Below are 20,431 nucleotides of genomic sequence, written 5' to 3' on the forward strand. Positions count from 1 at the left end.
GACTCGTGCTGTCCTGAATTAATAGTGTTCTTTCAGTCAACAGACAGTCGTCGAGATTGATGGCTGTTTTCCTTGTGGCTCGCTGTGTTTTCAAGATCTTTGTGTTGTGTCTTGGTGGACCGAGTCGCCGAGTGGCTCGCTGGTTGCTGTGTGGGCCTGTTTTGTATGTACGTGTGAGAGAAAGGAAGAGTGACAGGCAGGAAGACAGAGGCAGGAAAATTTTGCGAATAGTGGACACTCCTGTTTGGTCACTGTCAGAATGTGTGATGACAGGTGGCAGCATGTGTGTGTGGGAAAGTGTGTGTTTACAGTGCTTCTATGTTGATTAGGAAATTAGCTTTGCACAGAGAAGCCACTGTTGTTATGTTAATTTATATAAAAAGTTAGAAAAGCTGGAGTTACTGAACTTTGACATTTTGGCATTTTTACTTAGACAGTCAATCAGGTATAAGAAGACATTACAGTAAATCAAGGGGCTGATCACAGACTAAGAATGACCCTTGTGTGCAAACGGCGTGTTGTTAGGACTCCTGTACAGCTTGTTCAGGGTATAGCGAAGCAGTATAGCCGGATAGAGCGCGGGGGTTTGAGAAGTTGACATTTCAATCACCACAACCCCCACGATCTGCGCGCGCGTGCACACACACACACACACACAATGCGCGTGTAGAAACCTCGAGCCATTTGGTTTGAGGCTGATTCCCTGTGACAGCCTAAATATTTGGCTGTGTCAGGCACCAAGGTAAATGCACCCCGCAAGAATGTTTTTACAGGGCGAGAGAAAGGGAGAGAGAGACAGAAGGGAAGCGAGGAGGGCGAGAGATAGGTTTTGGACAGAGATAAATAGAGAAAGAGAGAGAACGCAGAGAGGAAGAGAAGGAGAAGTGTAGTCACGGTTTCATATGAATGTGGTCTGAGTGCTGGCTGCTGGTTTCTCTGTGATGTACATGGAGCATGTGCTCATTTTTTTATGTGCTGAAGTCTGGAGGCATAACTCTACTCCAAATAATTAATCAATAAGAAATTGTATCGACCAGTGGCGGCTGGCCCATAGGGGGCGCTCGGGCTCCGCCCCCCCAAATGTGGAGGAGTAAAAATATATATTTTTAAAAAATTCATCAATGATAGTTTTACTATGTGTGTGCCCATATACAGCCAGGCGTATTTTAACATTTTCACCAGCTGACTCATTAAAGTTCAACCAACAAACGGTGTTTTTCTTCTTCTGGGGCGCTCGTCAAAGCGCCCTTGATATGCAGCGAAATAGCCTATCATTAAATGGTTGCCAGGGGAAAATAATAAATATTTGACCTATCAGCGTCGCTGAATTAAATGGTTTGGGGGCGCTTAAAATTGCGCCCCTGCAGAAAACGCGCGAAGATTTGCTGTTCTAGAATTTTACCTCAGTCAGTAGCCTAAGTGAGCTATAAGGTCAGAGAGAGACGATGGCAGCGGTATTGTTAACGGTTGAGGCACAGCCTCCCCCAAATTCGGTTAGATCGCTTCTAACCTACCCTTTTGCCAGAAGGACAATGGCAGAAAAACTGCAAGTTAAAGAGTTGGGACCTGACAAGCCCGAAATTCAACTAACCCAGGCAACGAAGGAGAAGTCAAAAGCATACAACAGGACTTTTTGTCGGAGTTGGTTCCAGCGCAAGTCGTGGCTGACAGGCTGTGGAACAGCTAATGCACTTTTTTTGTTTCCCGTGCATACTGTTCAAAAGTGACAAGTGTGATTTGACGTGGACACAATCTGGACAAACCGACTTAAAGCACCTCTCCGAACGAATCAAGAATATGGCCAGAATATGGTTGTTCATTTTAAATTTAAATTAAAATTGTGTTGTTTGATGTACTCATTAAATGGGTCATTTTAGTCGATATCATAAAAATTGCCCCCCCTGAGATTTTTTTCAGGAGCCGCCACTGGTATCGACACACTCTAAGTTTAAACTTCAGCCTCCCAAGAGATCTATGAGGAAACAAAACATGCACATTAACTTATTCATTGAAAACATTTTTAAAAAGCAGACAAAACAAACATATTACTTTACTGATAACAGCTATTAGTGAAATCCTTGCTCATCTTAGATGACTTGGCTTTTATAAACACACTTGTGAAGTAAAAATTGCTTGCTGATGATTTTAGTATTTTAGTGATTTAAAATGAAACTGTGGGCTTAACCTGGCTATTAAAGGAGTTGTTCATGTCAGCATTAACTCACAAGGATCATAAGGATTAGGAAATATAAATGGTATATGAGGATACTTTTTCCCTAAAGAGAGAGAATACGTTTTTGGTCATTATTATTTTCAAAGCTTTGGGCCTGAGGACTTTTTTACTTTCTCCTCTTTCTTTCCTGTACAGGAAATCCTTGCCCAATACTTTCCTTCTTTTGTTGCATTGGAAAATTAATAAATCTTTCTTCAAAGGTCTGCTCTGAGTTCTGCAGAGCGGGCAGTAATCCATGATGATGAAGCATTTAAGCACACACACACACACAAACATATAGGCACAGACACATACATGTACATATAAACACACTAAGATGAGACCTAATCTTGTACAGGTTATACACACGTACATACACGAAAACATACACACGGAGCGAGGAGGTCATTAGTGACCCGAGGAATGTAAGGGTCAAATCTTAAAAAGATCTGATAGAGGGGATCTATAGGATCAAAGGAGAGAAGGATGGAAAAAGAGGGAGTGAAGGAATATGCAGGATGAAAGAGGAGAAGAAGGGAGGTATGAAACGATGGGAGGATAAATGTGTGAGGGAGAGATGTGTAGGCAAGTCGGAGAAAATATGCTCAGGGGAGTTGGAAGGAGGGAATTGAAAGAAAGAAGCAACAATACGGATAAGTCAAACTGACAGGTGTGCGTATCTGTGTTTAAATGGTGGGTTTTCAGCAAGAAAGTGAAAAGGTTGCGCTGTGGTGAAAGATTTATGTGTGTGCGGTGGGTTTCTGTGCGGTGGGAGTGTCAGTGAATGTCTGCTGAATAAAACACTTTATTTCCACTTTTGCAGCCGCAATAGCCATTAAACAGCCGTTTCTTTACAAACATAAAGACAAAAATCATAAAACTGGCAGTATCTTCACTTTTTTTAACCACAGTCTTATAGAAAAAGAAACTTGCTATGTTTTCTTTCGCTTTTCAGCTTGTAGTTATGGTTTAAACCACCTTTTTAGTTTATTTAGGTTTTCTCTTTATTTTCATACACCTTTTCCTGGCTCAAAACCAATATTGGATATTTATTTGACCAGAAAGCAGCAGAAAAATACAAAATAAACACGTTATGTTGATTTTTTTTTTCTCAAGACTGTTAGATGTTACACTGAAACGCGAAAGTTCGTTTTTCATGGTTTTAAACCTCTGAAACCTCTGAAACTGTGGAGTGGACAAATTGAGACTTTCAGTTTAAAATACACAATGAGACTATTATGAAAGAGAAAACAATCAATTTGAAATCAGTCACATTTTTTAAATCATCTTAGGTATTAGAAGTTCAGCCCTGTTTTGTCTGGAAACTCAGATAAAAATAGACGTTACTTCCTGAACCCCATCACAATCAAATCACAGGGCATTGGTGTTTAAATGTTAACTACCTGAGGACAGCACAAGGTCTCCGAATCACTGTTTTGTGAAGTCCTAGCAGTGCTGCTGTGCTCCTGATGGGTCTTGTTTTAGGGCTGACTGCTCTCATCCTGAGGTTTCATCGATAACAACAGTAGTGAAAGTCTTTTCACTACTGTTCTTTTTCTCTCCCTTTTTTTCTTTGTTTTCTTCTCTATTATTGGTCTGAACCTTTCTCTTACTGTTGCTGGTATAAATCATACTCAGTGCCTGTTTCTGTCTTATTTATGTGCATGTATGACAAAGAGAAAAGGAGACTTGTATTACTGTGATAGCATCACAAGCAAGTAGGAAACCGAGGAGCTGTTGGGAGTCTTCATTTGTACTTGGGAGATTGCCTGGAAGATCTCTGTCTCACTCTCTCTCTTTCTGTGTGTGTGTGCACGCATCTGTCTGAGGACATGGTTTGTCAGCAGTGTGGATAGCCTACTTTATAAAACGTGTGTTACTCCATATGCTTTTTCTGCTCACTTAGGCACGCAAAAACAGAATATTTGGAAAAATCACAAAAAAACCACAAAGACGCTTGCACGCACCAGCACGCATGCTCATCTTTAGTGTCTCATTAAAGCCCAGCTGAAAATTAAACTAGTCAAACACTCTCTAAATCTCAGTGCAAGCTCTTACAATCAGAATAACATAAATTAGCTGGAGGCTTTGCCATAAAAGGAATATAGCTTTGTGTTTACATGTTGGTCACATTATGCCAGATTCATATTATGACATGATCTCTCGTATAGTTTACATAGTCTATATATTTATATACAGACCAGTATAGCCGGATAGAGCGCGAGATTAAAGACGTAAAGTCATCTTATCTTTGCTTGTTATGATTATGGTGATTATGATGGCAGCATTAAGGCCAAAATATACTGAACCTAAAGTAACATGAAGCAGACCAGTGTTGAATGCTGCTGGCTGTTGTGCCGCTGTCTTTCCCTGGATACAAAAGAGGTCCTTCTCTAAACTGTGACACTATTCCTATTCCTATATTATTCCTGTGTTATGGAATTAATTGTGCTGACTTATTTATGGTGCCATCACATTAGTACTGAATAGGTTTGTCACCAGAACTGAAAGTTTCGATACCTTTTGACACCAAACCAAAAAACACTGATACTCGAATACTAATTGATAAAGAAAAAGCACAGATTATATCGCATTAGATACTCATTTGCAGCAGTATTGAAATCAACAGTGCTTTCTTCACTTCCACCAGCTGACGCTCTGCTTTACACAGCCCCACTGTAAGCTGACAGGCTCACAGCCCTTCCCCTCACTAGAAGCTGAACACATGAAAAGTAGTGCAACAAACTTGGTGATGCTTATTAAAAGACCAACAGCCCACTCTTTATCAACAGTTGTCATACATGTTAGCCTGGACACATGTTACCTGATTAATTACAGAGCTGCCGCGTGCTATCATTAAAATAGGGTCTAGTGGCTTTGGCTAACAATAAAATGCTAATGCTAATTTTGGACTTAGGGATATTTTATATTCAGTGCAGTGAATTGACGTCAAATCTGCTGTCACTAGCCACCGTTTCTTGGTCGTGCACTTATCAAGTTTTGTAACCTGCTTGAAGACATGACTGTGTTGTTTTTTTTCCCTGCTGTTTTAATGGTATATCAGTAGAAATGCTCAAACATTCACAGATTATATAAAGGGAGATGGTGGAACAGTTGAAAAGATGATACTTTGTGGACAAAACTGGAAAAAGCAGTTTTTTTCTCCTTGTTTTGATCTCTTCTTCTCCTACATCAGTGCACATGTAGTTCTCTGATCAGGAAAATAATGTAGCGGCTACCTGCTTTGCTGCCATAACAGAGAGCATAAATGAATGAGGCCGTGAAGCCAGCAACCTGGTGGGTATACTGGGGCCTTTAGAGAGCAAACATTATCAGTCCTGCTCATCTGTGTTGTTAATGGACAATGTTAGTTTGTCAAGATAGCAAAAATTATTTGTTTTTAAAAAGTATTGTGTTTCTTTTAAAGAAAGACACCTAGACAAATGATTCAGTAGATATATCTATAGCAGGAACTTTTCATTTAATTGTTTGTCCATTATCTAACTTTGGTGTAGAATGAATGACAAGGGATCTTTATTAATAGAAAAAAGCTGTAAAACGTATGAAAATATCCTGAAAAGTTCAAAATTAAAAAAGCCTTCCAGTGAAACGGACTGGCATCTTTGCTTGCCCGATTTTGACCCCCGGGCCTTATGTTTGACACCTCTGCTTTAGAGAAAATCAACATTTGGCTCTGGTACATGTTCCTTCACATGATTTAAAGCATCTTTCCACTTGGCTCGCAACCAAATGACAATTTTTACTAAATAGTTGAGGAGGTGTAACACCTTAACAATACTCTACAAAACTCAAAACCTTAAACTAAGACTCCAAACTCCAGGGCGAGAGCAGCAAGAGTTTTTTGAACACTCCAAATCTCCACATGTGGGAATCTGACCGTGATGATGTTTGCTCTAGATGCACACACCCACCCCACTCCATCTCCACAAGAGGGGAGATTTCCATGACAAAGGACAATTATTGACTTTCATTGGCTCCGCTTTCTTTGATATCAGCAAGGGGTGTGTCTGTGTGTCTGTCTGTGTGTGCAGGAGGGGGCGGGTTAGGGGACAGCAGAAGAAACAGGGGGATCTGATGAAAGGAGCCGAGTGGGGAAAAAGCACCCGCTGACCCGCAATGGAGTAGTAGAAGAGGACGATTACAGCAGAAAGAAAGGAATGATTTGTTAAGGTTTTCTTCCTTTCAGTCCTCCACTTTACTGCTTTTTTTCTGTTTCCTCACTTTCTGGTTAGTGTTTTCTTTCTGTCTGTCTTATTCCTTCCCCGCATTTTTTTTTGTACTTTAAGCTGCCTATATATGACTGATCCTCCCCCTCACCCACACCTCCGCTCCCTCCTCCTCTCCCTTCACTACCATAATTTAAGGGGCTGAAAGGCATGGCGAGCACAGAAAGAGGAGAAGGGAGAGCAGTGAAAAAGGGGAGACCCTGCAGATGAGGGCCTTCCTTCACGGAGATGGCACAGATGTGAGGGTGTTTTTGTGAAATGAGTCGGGGAGGGGCGGCGATAGGCTAATTTGCGTGGCATAAAGACGGGGGTCCTTTTCATATGCAGAGCTCCACTTTGATGCGCGGCCGATGAAAGCTGGAGGGAGCACAGAGGAGAGGAGAAGAGAGGGTGACGGAGGGGTTCTTTGTCCCCCTGACAAGAAGGCATCTGCTCCACGCTGCTCTCCTCTCCTGCTCTCTTCAGCTATAAGGAGGCTCCCACAAAGGGGAAGCCGAGGGGGAAAAGTGTCATCGGAGCACCTTAGAAAGCAGAACATAAAAAGCAAAAACATAACAAAAAAATAGCCGCTCAGGTCCGCCTTGCATACAGATACGCATATCGTTACAGAATTCAAGAGCTGAGGCTTCACACACAAACTGGTGAATTGCAAAAACATGCTGACATACTGTGGACAAATTTACATAGTTCCACTGCTAACCAAAAACGTATTCACTTTGACTCATTGTTCCTTTTGAGAAGCAAATAAACTATACAAAACTTTCTTCTGTCACTGGGATTGAGATCAATGGCTTCCAGGGTGAAAGGTGTGCGTTTGTGTGCATGTGTCTGTGTGTGTGCGGTGAGAGATCAGAGGGAGACCATGCACTGAGGTGACTGGCGGTGCTTTCTGTACGAACCCCTGTCTCAAGTCTGATGTGTAGACTGTACAGCTTTCTGAGCATGTGCGTGCGCTGATGTGCAATTGTGTATATCTATATTTGCATGTGCATGTGTGCATATGTCTTTCATCTCACCAGGCCTCTCTAACCAAACACTGGCTGATTTCATGCTCACACAAAAGCTGAATCTGTGCTGCAAAGCTGAAAGGGGTCCAGGCAGAAAAAAGTGTCCTTTTTAAAGTGGTTAATTCAATAGGACACGTAAATCAGAATTTTATGCCCAGTCTTGCCTAAAATTTAACATGTTTGCTGTTTGCTGACAGTGTCTGTCAGTCAGACTAGTATAGCTCAACAACTTTTAAATGGAATCCTATAAAGAGTGTACATAAAATAGTTTTCAGATAATGGATCATTTTAACTCTAAACCAGGCTGGACTCCAAAAGGCTAGGCATGCTGCGCTATGTTGAAACTGATAGCTCCTCTCCATTTCCCCACTGTGGCAGTTACCACTACATATCATCACAGCAAAAATCTTCCTTATGTGGATTCCTCGCTTCTCAAGATTTTCCGCTCTAGGTGAGCTATCCTCTCACCTTTTATCAGACATTTGTGTTTTTTTTTAGCAGCAGAGCTCCTCTCTCTTACGGATAATTGACATTGTCTTGCATTGACAGCCACATGTGCTGTCATTTCTCTTGATCCTCTTTCTTTGTTGTTTTTGTTTTTTTGTGTTGCATTGCTCAACAGCTGATCTGGGAATATCTTTAACTCTCAATTTGATTGTCTCTTTGTTTGGCAGGCCTTGAAATAAAACCTCAGAGTCACAGAATGAAGCCTCCTGAATACAACTGTCATCATTAATGGTTCCCAACAATAGCATTCTTCAGCTGCATGGCAGTTTTAGCAGTGGCACACTGCACAGCCAATAACTGTTCAAAGATTGCTTTGGCTTGTAGTTGAGAGGGCACTGTTTATTGCTGGTATCCAGTAATTACACCAGAACATACCAATGCTCACATGTATGTGTGAGGTTGCTGACTCGCTGCTTGTTTGATTGTTAGAAGTTGTATTTTACACATATAATTGACATTAATTTGCTTGATCTTCATATTTTTGACCCCAGAAAAACCTCTGGGTCTTAGAGGGAGGTAGAAATAAATCTTTCATTAATTGGTTATCCCTGTCTTATTTTAGGTGATCTTTGCCCTGAACCAGACTTTATTACAACAGGAGTCTTTAAGGGCAGGAAGCCTACAGGTCCCATATACCACTGAAGACCTCATCAGGCACTACAACTGTGGAGATCTCAACTCCATTATCTTCAATCATGACACATCACAGGTCAGATCATCCACAATCTCATCTTATCTTGTCTTGTCTTATCTGTAACTTTCAGTCTGTCTAATAAGCTTAGATTCATTTTGATCTTAGGTTTGTCCAACTGGCACAACCCTTAACCTTTTACTTTCACCCCTAACCTACTGACCCACCTCACCTTCTTCTTCCCCCACCCCACACACCCCCAGCGCACACATGCACTTTCTCCATACTTAGCTACTTCTGTTCTTTCTTTGCCACCATTGCTATATGTTTCTCCTGCCAATCTCATGAGATCTTTGTCAGTCCAAAGGCTTTTAAGTCAATGTACCATCAGTCATGTAAAGAAAATAAATAAGTAAAAACCCTTGAACGATATGTCTTAAGAATTTCAGATTTTTTATTGATTCAACCTTAGTCAAAGGTTTGCAAATAACCTATAAATAAACAATCATGTCTTCTGTGTTTTACTTTCATGGCCAACTACCTTGGGAACTATAGGTCCCTAACTTCAATAATGTGACACTGCCACCCAATGAGCAGGCCACTGCCCAGGAAATAGACAGCTACTTCCGACAGGAACTCATCTACAAGAGAAATGAAAGGATGGGCAAGAGGGTCAAGGCTCTGCTTGAGGAACACCCAGACAAGAGCTTCTTTTTTGCTTTTGGAGCAGGTTGGTGTTCTCTAATCTACACAAAATACACACAGAAAAAAATGAACAGTGAACTCTGTGATCAGTGTTTGGAGTATCAGCTTTATAATATGCAGTGTGGGTTGTTGGTTTACTAGTGTGTTATTAGATACAGTAAATGCCGCTATATACGTATAATATCCCAAATCCACGAGTTCCTCCCCGTGGATACTTCTATGTGTATGTGTATTTGTAAAGTGGTAATGAGATCTTTCCTTCAGTCCAGACCAAAACTCCTGGACACAAATTTACTTAATTACCTTCAAAATGACTGAATGAGTGAATGGTCTGTGTGTGTGTGTGTGTGTGTGTGTGTGTGTGTGTGTGTGTGTGTGTGTGTGTGTGCATGGCGGGGCCTGGGGCTCACTAAGCCTTGACCCCTGTGGGACATGGTCCTGCTCCCGGCTGGATGCTTCTGCCCGTCTTTGGGATGTGGATGCTTGTTTGTTCTGGGGTGCGTGGCTGGATGTTCCAGTGTGGTTGTTGGCTTGCTCCCTTGGTGGCAGGGTAATAATAATTACTTTTATCCATTTAATATAATGACTTTAATTCCAGTTTTGTTTGAAGAGCACTCCTACAAAGGAGATTAGAGACTTCTTAGTCAGAGCAGCTTAGCAAACTCAGGTAGAGAAAGCAAAGACATCGTAACCTCCTAAGACCCGAACTCTTTCATGGCATGCATTTTTAATTTCTCTTTGCTATTTGGGCTGATTGGGACCGGATGAATGTAAAAACAAAGAATTACGTGATTTTTATTTTTATTTTTACCTGATTTTTGTTTCTGAGAAAAATGAGATCCACATATGAGGGCATTCGCTTTAAATTTCGATAGAACAATAGCAGTATAATGTCCTCATAAGTGGATATCAGACACTTGTAGAGCAAAATGTAGTATTTTGGTCTAAACAACTCAAAATGTGATGTCCACATATGTGGACGCCAGGTCCTAGGAGGTTAAGGAAGAGGTGAACAGAAGCCCCAGAAAAGCTGAATTTAGCTTGTCTTCCCAGAACTGAAAGGGCAGAGTCCAGAAACACACACATATATATACATTTATACATATAAGTGGGAATTCGTGTCTCTTACTGTTGTCTTTAAATAAAGAAAACAATTTTTTTGGATGTTATTGCATTGGATTTATGGAAATGCTGCTAATCAGCCCTATGAATGAATAACTCACTGACTGATAGATGGTCTTTATCAACTTTGAGTCCAAATAGTTTAGTTTAAAGGAGATCTTCTATAAACCATAATTTTATCAATGCAGGGTTAACCAGAAGCAGACTTGTGGTGTGTTTGAGTCATTTAGAAATGTCAGCATAATACTTTGAATTCTTTTAACACTACATAGCAACCTCATAAGTATCACCCATCTAATAAAAGAATCCAATGAAAACAGGGACGGTGATAAGAACAGAAATCAAGCATACTTCTATGTGTGTGCGTGTGTGTGTGTGTGTGTGTGTGTGTTCACTTTATGTGTGCATAAGTCCATCAGCCAGACTTTCTTTATTCTGTTTTGAAAATGTACAATCAATTGATTCATTCATTTTCTCTATCCTTTGAATTTGTCTTTGTTGTAAATCACTGATTGATCTATTGATTATATTTTGGACAGTTTTCTAATGTAATGTCCAACAATCAGCTTATTTTTGCATAAAGCATTTACAGATAATTAATAACACATCTATAAACTATTTATTAGCCATCAATAAGGGGAGTCTTATTGAAAAGTAGCGCCATTACATTCTGAATTTGGCATGTCATAAAGTTTCAGTTCATTTCATACTTCTTATACAGAGCTGTATGAGAAGAGTGGACCAAATTGTATTAATTTCTTAATCCAATTTTGTTGTTTTGTTTTGTGTTTTTTTGCTTTTAAGCAATGTTACTGTGTAAACCTTTGGGGGGTCATTTTTGAGTAGAACAGCAGTGAGCTTTGAGCAGAAAGAGAGAGGCTTTCACAGACTATTGGTCTGCTGCAGGAAACAGATGAGGAAAAGCAGATGAACACACACACACACACACACACACACACACACACACACACACACACACACACACACACACACACACACACACACACACACACACACACACACACACACACAAAACCCACTCCCAGTGCCTAACAAGGAGTACATTTCAGAGCTATCCCCTAAGGAGGTGCCTTTACAAGGGCTTGGTCTCTGAAGGTGTGTGCCTCTGTGTGTATTTTTGTATGTATGGGTGTGTGCTTATATGTGTGTTCACTGTGCATGTGTGTGTCTGCATGTGAGCTGGTGAGTGAAAGTGATATGGCCAATCAGCCCAGAAGCATTGGTCTTAGACATATGGAGGGCAGGTTAGGTCGTTGTGTACAAGGAATGGGATGTGGCACACGATGGTCCACACACACACACACACACACACACACACACACACACACACACACACACACACACACACACACACACACACACATTACACAGGCCCCTGGGTATCTGGGTAAAATGTGTCCTTAATTATCCCGGGTGGGGTCAGAGGACAAGCACACTCACGCACACACACCGGCTACAATGGAGCCCATTATGTCAGGGTACTTCGTTTCCCTGTTGCTATCAGCTGTGAGATCTGTCTTATCACTGACCTTATCATGTCCCTCTGATTCGTTAAAGAATGTTTAAACAGATTAAAGATTTTTTTATGTTCCACATTTTCAAAGCTTTAGGTAATCTGTGATTATGAATAATGTTAACTTTAGATTAAATTTGATTCAGAGGAATTAGAGTTGTGCTTTTTGAAACAGCAGTAGCATATTTGACATATTTCTTTTCCCGGGTAATGATCCCATTTGACTGCAGAGGTCGGCCTGCAGATTCCTGACTGACCTATGTGGAAAATTGTCGAGGGTTTTCATTTTTGCTTTCAGTAAGCTTTATTGCCACAACAACTTAAGTACACTGGAAATAAAATAATGACCTAAAATAACTTCAGCATTAACATTCTAATATAGTACAAAGTTAACTGTGATGAGGAAATATGGCTGTTTTTTTATATTTAATTTTTATTTACATGATCAACGCAGTTTGTCTGTTTGTCTGTCAGCAAGACAATTCACTCACTGGCCACTTTGTTAGGTATACTTCAGTAGTTCTGAAGCGCACTTCTACAAAGGAGATTAGAAGCGTTGTAGTCAGAGCACCTTAACAAGTTCAGATACAGAAAGCAAAGTCAATTTTTAAGTAACACGAGACAGAAAAGCTGATTTTTTTTTCTGGAACTGATGGGTAGTACATGGCACAAATTGAGCCTAATCAGCCAGTCACATGACACAAACTCAGTGCTTTTAGGCAGATATGTGCATATAGACATGCTAAAGTTTAAACTGAGCGTCAGAATGGGGAAAAAGGTAATTTAAGTGATTTTGAATGTGGCATGGTTGTTGGTGCCAGACGGGCTGGTCTGACCGTTTCAAAAAACTGCTGATTTGCTGGAATTTTCTTACACAACCATCTCAAGGTTTTCCAGAAAATTGTCTTACAAAGAGAAAATAGCGAGCAACAGTTCTCTGGATAAAACTGCCTTGTTAATGCCAGATGCCAGAGAAGAATGCTATGAATGCTTCAAGTTGATAGCAAGGCAACAATACTTTAAATAATTACTTATTATAACTAAGGTATGCATAAGAGAACCTCTATATGCATGCATTTAATGCAGATTGGCTACAGCAGCAGAACATTACACCGGGTGCCTCTCCTGTTAGCTAAGAACAAGAAATTGAGGCTACACTTCAAACTGGCTGGTGAACAAGCCGAACTAGGAGACGCATAGTCAAAGGAACCCGTAAAGGTTTTGTGCAGATATGTATACCTTCTGTCATAATTGAACAATCGTGCACTGGATTTGACCCACAGTTGTTATCTTTGACTGTGTGAGCCATATTATGTGAGTATTTAGGTGTTTTTGCATTGTACGAAAAAAATAAATAAATCCATGAATGGACCGTAGTCACACACTAGAGTAAAATGCTTTCGCACCCTAAATAATTTCCCATACAGGAACACATACACACTGATTTATACACCAAGAAAGAATTGCTTTGTTACACGTGGGTGGAAAACGAGGCCCTGCCAAAGTCTTTTACCTGAACTGAGCTGTAGGGGCTAAACTGACTGGTCAACTGAGAAATTGTTATTTAATTTCTTGTCATCATTTTCACACTCATGTTAAAAATTCACCAGAATGTGGCCTGTGATTGGTTTGCATCCCAGCTTTCACTGTTAGATAAACTTTGTTTTTCAGCAGTCTGGCCAGAATAGTGGTCAGGAAGGCAGCAGTCAAACAAACAGTAGCGGTCGCTGGTCAGTACCTCACACTACACTTTAAGGCCCAATGGAGCAGACACATACACACACTCTCACTCTACACTGGCTGTGTCTCTCTTTACTCCCACCTCACACTTTGTTGTCTAGAGTCCTTTCTTCTTTTCCTTGTGCAAACTGCCTGTTAATGCAAGTTCACAGAGTGCAGTGGGTAAAGATTTGAAGAAGGAAAAGAGATGCGGTGATAAGAGCCGGTTATAACAGAGTCACATTCATGGTGCACAGACCTCTGTGACCACCCAGTAGTTCTGGTTGTTATGAGAAAATTTAAGGTAGAAAAAAGTTTCATACACCTGCAGCACAAAGTACCCTGTGTCATGCTTAGTGCCCCATCTTTCTGCTAAAGCATAAAAACCAGGCTTATTAGAGTAACAGAGACATTGCCCCAGTCTTTCCTGTCATCCTCATACAAAAACATGTCAATAAAAAGATTTTGACTATACTGGGATTTGAGCCAGCTTTCAGCGATTTGCCTTTTTAAAAATTTTTTAAAAGTTTTTTTAACAACATAACTCATAATGGTGTACATATAATATTTGCCAGTTCTTTAGTCCTAGAAGGAGCAGTGATTTTAGACTCAATATATTCTGCCCTTGTCTTGACCATAATGGTAAAACTATGAAGGTTTTTCCAGTTTTACTTTGCGTAGCTAAACAGCTATCCTGTCACAACTTTGTACTTTACTGTACTGTAAGTAAATACCTCCTAGAAATTTGTCTTTTCCCCCCACTTGTTTGTCTGAAATACCACGCCCATCACTCAACGTGAATGATGATGTTGAAAACGTGCCATATGTTCAGACAGACATATGGAAGTGGTTATTGCTCCGCTCCATAGGTACAGTAACCCAATCCATGTATACAATCTGAACCCTTGTTCCCTTTATAATCTCTGCCATACCCTGGCACGCTTGACTTTAATAAAATGGTGTGTTTACATATCGCTAAAGGCCGAGAGCGACGTTCTGCCTGCTCTCAAATGTTTTTTCTTTTTCCAGGCTGAACTTGAATACATCCATGTTTCAGCCTGAAGCTCCTTAGCACACCATGATTCCCCTGAAAATCTGCTCCAAAACCACAAATTTAAATATTTGCGGCAGTGTAATAGCCAGTGTGGTTGACAGGCTCTAACGGTTACTGTACTTTGAAATGTTTGACTCTTTTCACAGACAATTAAGGTTTGACTTTGGATCTTTTGCTGTTTAGCTTGGTACAGCCTTGCTAAAGTGAATACCCCTTGGTTAGTGAGCTGTTTAGTACTGTGGGTATGCCTGTAATAAATGGATGTTTTGGCTCATGAGCTGCAACTCATGACAGAAGTTGACATGAACTCATAACTCACACAAAGCACCTTGACAAGTCAGTATGTGGGTTGCTCTTGGTACTGGAATCCCTTGATGAACTGCTGAGTCCTCTAGTTTCAACATAAGCAAAGGGTACTAACATAGCCACATTTATAATGCATTTGTTTGCCAAACTATTTAAAAGCAACTTAAATAATAAGAATATATCTGGCATATTCCAATTGGAGCCCCCTCGAGCCAATGGACATGACAGTGAATCCAAATCCCACTACCATTTTAAGATGGTAGCGTGACAGTAACCATTTTCAGCTGCTACTTTATATCAGTTTTTATGTTAACAGTGAAGTTATGTGGCTTTTATTGACACATAAGTGCTGTACCACAAAAATAGAGTGAAGCCAATAAGATAACCGTACATATCTCACTGTAAATAACTCAGAAGCTTTTTTTTGTTATTTTATGATGTGATAATGATACAGTTATTATTTCACAATTATGTGAAATAATACATGCAGAAGCAAAAATGTTCTGTATCACATTTAATGTTATAGATAATCTCAATTGATATTTGGGATTCAGGTATTTGTTTTTGTTTAATATTTTAAAGCATTATTTGCTGCCAATGGTTGGTGCTGCTCTCCCAAAGTGCAGAGTAGGATTAGGATTAGGTTTAGCAGATACGATGACAGTCATATGGGAGACGGGGTACACTCTGGATAGGTTGTCAGCTAATCATATGGCATGAAGCAACCACTGACACTCACATCTACACCTACAGGCAATTTAGAGTCACCAGCTTACAAAGCATGCTTTAGTCTGTGGCAGGACTTAACCACTGGCACAGTGATAACATTGAGCCTTGGGGAGTCAGTAAGTTTGAACCCAGCAGTAACAGCGCTAACCACCGTGCCAACCCCATATAAACATAGGTTTGAATATTTCCCTCAATGTAAATATAGTTGTGATGAAGAGTTAAAACAAATTGATGCAGAATCTATAGTTTATGATCCTGCTACACACTGCAATCAAACCATATTCAGCTCATTTGAAAAGCATTACATTATAACTGTTGTTACAACACTTTTTTGTGTAAATAAACTAAGCCTCTACTGCCCCTACATACATAAAATGGTAGCTTCATAGGATTGACTAGAGATTTCTCCAGGTTAAATCTTCCACATGCATGGCTCAGATCTCTGCTGTGTGTTTTTACTGTATGCACGGCATCACCGCTGCCACTGCCCCTTTGGTTTTTCTCGCCCAGATGGTGTGAAAGTCAAAAAAAATATGGTGCTTTTTTCACAGCAACCTCACACTCATAAACAGCCAGTTTACAACTGTTTGGGGTAGTCGCTGACACAAGTAACACACATGTCATCCAACACCATTAAAATCCAGACCAGACCTACCACACACCGGTTAGGGAAACAGGCAGCTAGGGCCAGACCATCTGCCAATCCTACATTAAGTCCCGGATTTAAGTTTGAATGACACCTTTATGCCTAACCTTTTTTTTAAGGTTTAGTTTATGATGATACATTTAATGATAAATGAAATTATCAGTTATTAAGATATTTAATCATGTTGATCGAATAAAACAACAGCTATCAGGTGTTTTTTTTTTAAAAACAAATCTGAAGAGGTGGACACGGTGTGTTTACCACCTCCAGAGTGGTAAACACACTGTGATGAGGTTTTGTGTCAGAAGAGAGGAACAACTAGCTGCTTTGAGTTCAGCCAGACAGACTTTTACTTATTATTTAAAACTGTGAGTAGTTTCTGTTTGCATGTATAATATTAAACTCAGCCCAGATTAAAAGACAAAACATTTTAGCAATCAGATGTTAAGATACCACGATCTGTAATGTATCATTAGCACATGCAATGTCTTCTTCCATGAGGATAAAAGAGCGATAAACCTGTCAGCCCCTCTGGGTAACTAACTGCTTGTTAAGCTGCTGAGTGAAGCGCTCCTAAATATATACATTTTGTTGAAGTCATCTGGTCAAAGGCCTCAGCCTCTGTACTTGAAAGACATATTTCCTACAGCTCACGCTTCTCTCTCGGCTGCAGCACTAAATGCTTGTCACAACAGTTTGCTGTGATTTATTAAAAGAGTTGAACTCCTCACCCACTGACCTCATTCAAACTCAGGAGTATTTCCTTATCCACCTGGAAAAAGGCTTTTTACATGCCTGCCCAGAGGCTCAGTTTCATTTGGACCAGAGGTAACTCGCTTCTATATAAAAGGGGAGAGGGAAAGAAAAATGACATCTTTAGCAGCAGCAGTGCATCTATTGATGATTTTGAGTGGAAATTTCTCATGTACAGTTCCTGTATGAATGAGTCTGTCTCTGGCTGTACGGTGACTCTGTACATTCAAACAAGCAAAGCAAGGTTTGACCTCAGTAACTTCTTTTCTGGCTTAGATTAGCTTTATGTGTCCTGTACACAGTGTTGGGAAGGTTACTTTTAAAATGTATTCCACTACAGATTACAGAATACATGCCCCAAACAGTATTTTGTAATGTATTCCGCTATGTTACTCAATGAGAGTAACGTATTCTGAATACTTTGGATTACCTAATATATTATCATGCTTTTTACAACTACATGAATCTACATTGCTGTGTGATTTATTACTTTTACTGAAGGTTACTCGCCATACCAATACCAACTAGATGTTAAAATCTTAATATAAAGTGAGTAACAGTAGGTGGACATTAGGTAAGGCTGCACTTTTTGCAGCGATCTCGTATAGAAAACTATTCCGCACGTATATAAAACAGGTCCACGGCTCCGAACCCTAACGGCATAAAACCGTAAAGAGACCTCTGGCTAATACGTCGGGTTCCGTGTCGGGATCGCAGCCGAATACTAGCTTTACTTTGTTGTCTGGGTCAACTTTGTATATATATATATATATATTATATATTTACATGCTTCCATCTCCTGTTTCTGGTCGGTGACATCTCTTACTTTTCGACTCTCTTTCTTGCTCCCTCGCTCACAGACACATAACGGGTATGGCAGTCCATTCTCCCTGCAGCACGGACTACACTGCCCATTTTTTAGTAATCTTTTGGAAAATGCTACATTGGCTTCGATGTAGGAAAACTCATAGGAGACGTATTAATTTGGGTCTAATTTGATTTTGAAAGATGGCAAAAACTCACAGCTCAGGCTTCAGTCACACAGACCTTGAGACAGGTAGAGGACACCCTTGCAACCTCTGGCTGTTAGCGAAAAAAAATGTATTACCCAACTGGTTGGCAAGTGTTTGCTGGAGGTTGCTGGCTATTGCTGGCATGTAGCACCAAAAACCTCTTTGTGATGGTTTTGATTATGTTGCCATGGTTGCTCACAGTTAGAATCAAAGATGCTTGCGAACTACTAGCCGAGCTGCAGTGAAACTACTGCAACACAAACGAGAAATGGAGAATCTTCACCTTCAAAGTAAAAGTTGTCCCCTTGCAGCTGCAACCAAGATGTTTCAAAACGTGCACCTTTTACTTTTAAAGCAAATGGTGTCTGTTTCCTTCATTCATTGTTTTACAAGTCAGAATCTTCCATGCAAGCTACAGTGACAGCAGCAACCTGCCAGCAACCAAGCATTTGCCAGCAGGGTTTTGATGCAGCACCATATGTCTTTTGGTGACCTATTTCATTTTGAGATTGCCAGCAACCACTTTCCAACCAGTCTGGGGAACACAGATGTTTTCTTAGCAACCAGATGTTACCAGGGTTCACTGATTGATCTCTAGGTCTAACTGGAGTTTTAAGTTTCACAGACAGCCAGCAACCACTCACCAACCAGTCGGGGAATACAAACTTTTCCCTAGAAACAAGGGGTTGCCAAGGAGTTGCCAGCTGGTTTCTAGGTCTGCGGATTGGGAACTTAAGGCTTCACAATGGGACTTAACTAACCAATGGGTGATGTCACAGTGGCTTTCTCAATTTTTATCTGCAGTCTGTGGGATTAAGTAAGAGTTCAAACACATACCAGAGCTGACAGAGTAACCGAGCGAGGAGGAGAGTAGATCAACGAGGCACTCAGAGAGGTTACCTTTGCTCATGGCTGAACAAGGGAGCTGTACTTTACTAATTTAATTCAATTTATTTGGGACAGTGCATGTTAATGAACATACATGTAAAAAAAATGTCTAACTGATGATATTTCTCTGACCGCTTATTGCTGAAAGATTATTTCTGCTCAAGAAATGTAGGTCACTCTAGCTTTTACTATTTGGGGGAGGCCTTATGCTCAGGGGATTCTTTTCTGTAACATTAGGACCTGACACTTGGACACTTGGAACCTCTGCCTATGCAACTTCTATTTACATCTGCAGAAGTATGAAGGTTAGGCATACTGAAGCTGGGGAGTAGAAATCATCTTATCTGGAAAGAAGAGTAAACACAGACAAACTCTGAAGCGAGGGGCCGTCCTCTAACTCCCTGTGAGAGTATAGCCTACGGAACTGGACGACCTAGCCTGCCCTAACATGTGCTCATCTTTTTTTTGTAGAAATACTTGATTGATGTCATTTCCATAACAAATGCATTTTTATTTTGTGTTTTACATCTGTGTCCTCTCAAAGATTATATCTGCAAGAGGAGAACTTGGTCTTACAATGTTCCCACAATACTGTTTGTGCAAAGAAGAAGCAAGGAAGTTAATGAACTACCGTTTTAGTTGAACAGAGTACAAATAGTCGTTAGCTTCATTAGAGTCCTAAAATGAATGACTTGATAAATGAGTGAGTTTCATGTGTCCTAAATTATAAGCATTAGGGAAATGAAGGTGCTGTCCTCCTGCTAAAGATGCAGAAAGAACAAAATAATCAGCTTAAGATGGTATGGTTTTAATTAACATGTGCTGAAATTACCCTTTTGTGGGTCATAACTTCTGTTTGGCATTTAAAAAGATCTGGAGTGAATGAGAGGTTTTAATCAGAAAAACATCATTTTTAGGTTTTGCCCAAGCTGCTTCGGATGTTTTAGCTGCTGCAGAAGTTAAACGTGGGTATGTTTTCTTATGAAGCTAAAATGAGAAAGCTGGAGGATGTAGGCTCACAGTTCAATGCAGGTCACAATCTTTTTAAATAGGTAGTAAAGGATAAAACAAGAGTGAATAGAGACAGAGGACGAACAACCGGGAAACTGTCTGAAAAAAGTGCTTTTGAATTTGTCAAAAAAAGGAGAAAAAGAAAAGTGATTGTGTTGTAAAGGCAACACGGCAGTCACAAACGTCCGGGGAGACTTTAAAATACTCTGTCCCGTGGATCTGCTTCTAGTTATAACACAGACCTAAAGCAAAGACAATATGCAGGCCTCGTGGACAACTGCTACCGCTCTTGCAGATTACTCAAACTAAATGGGCACAAAATTGCACTCCAAGCCACATGTTTTCGA

General features: G+C 40.3%; 1 protein-coding gene across 1 annotated transcript in view; it reads left to right on the forward strand.

Annotated features, from left to right (window-relative positions):
• Nucleotides 1–20,431, forward strand: part of trabd2a (TraB domain containing 2A) — a 59,314-nt gene that overhangs the window by 19,227 nt on the left and 19,656 nt on the right. The window contains exons 3-4 of the mRNA XM_085413750.1: nucleotides 8,536–8,682; nucleotides 9,160–9,334. Of these exons, the coding sequence (XP_085269876.1) occupies nucleotides 8,536–8,682; nucleotides 9,160–9,334 (322 nt within the window). The remainder of the gene's footprint in view (nucleotides 1–8,535; nucleotides 8,683–9,159; nucleotides 9,335–20,431) is intronic.

The sequence above is a fragment of the Rhamphochromis longiceps genome, linkage group LG7 (assembly GCF_057381845.1).
Source record: "Rhamphochromis longiceps isolate RC_006_pf linkage group LG7, R_longiceps_female_GT1.1, whole genome shotgun sequence".
Lineage (NCBI taxonomy): Eukaryota > Metazoa > Chordata > Actinopteri > Cichliformes > Cichlidae > Rhamphochromis > Rhamphochromis longiceps.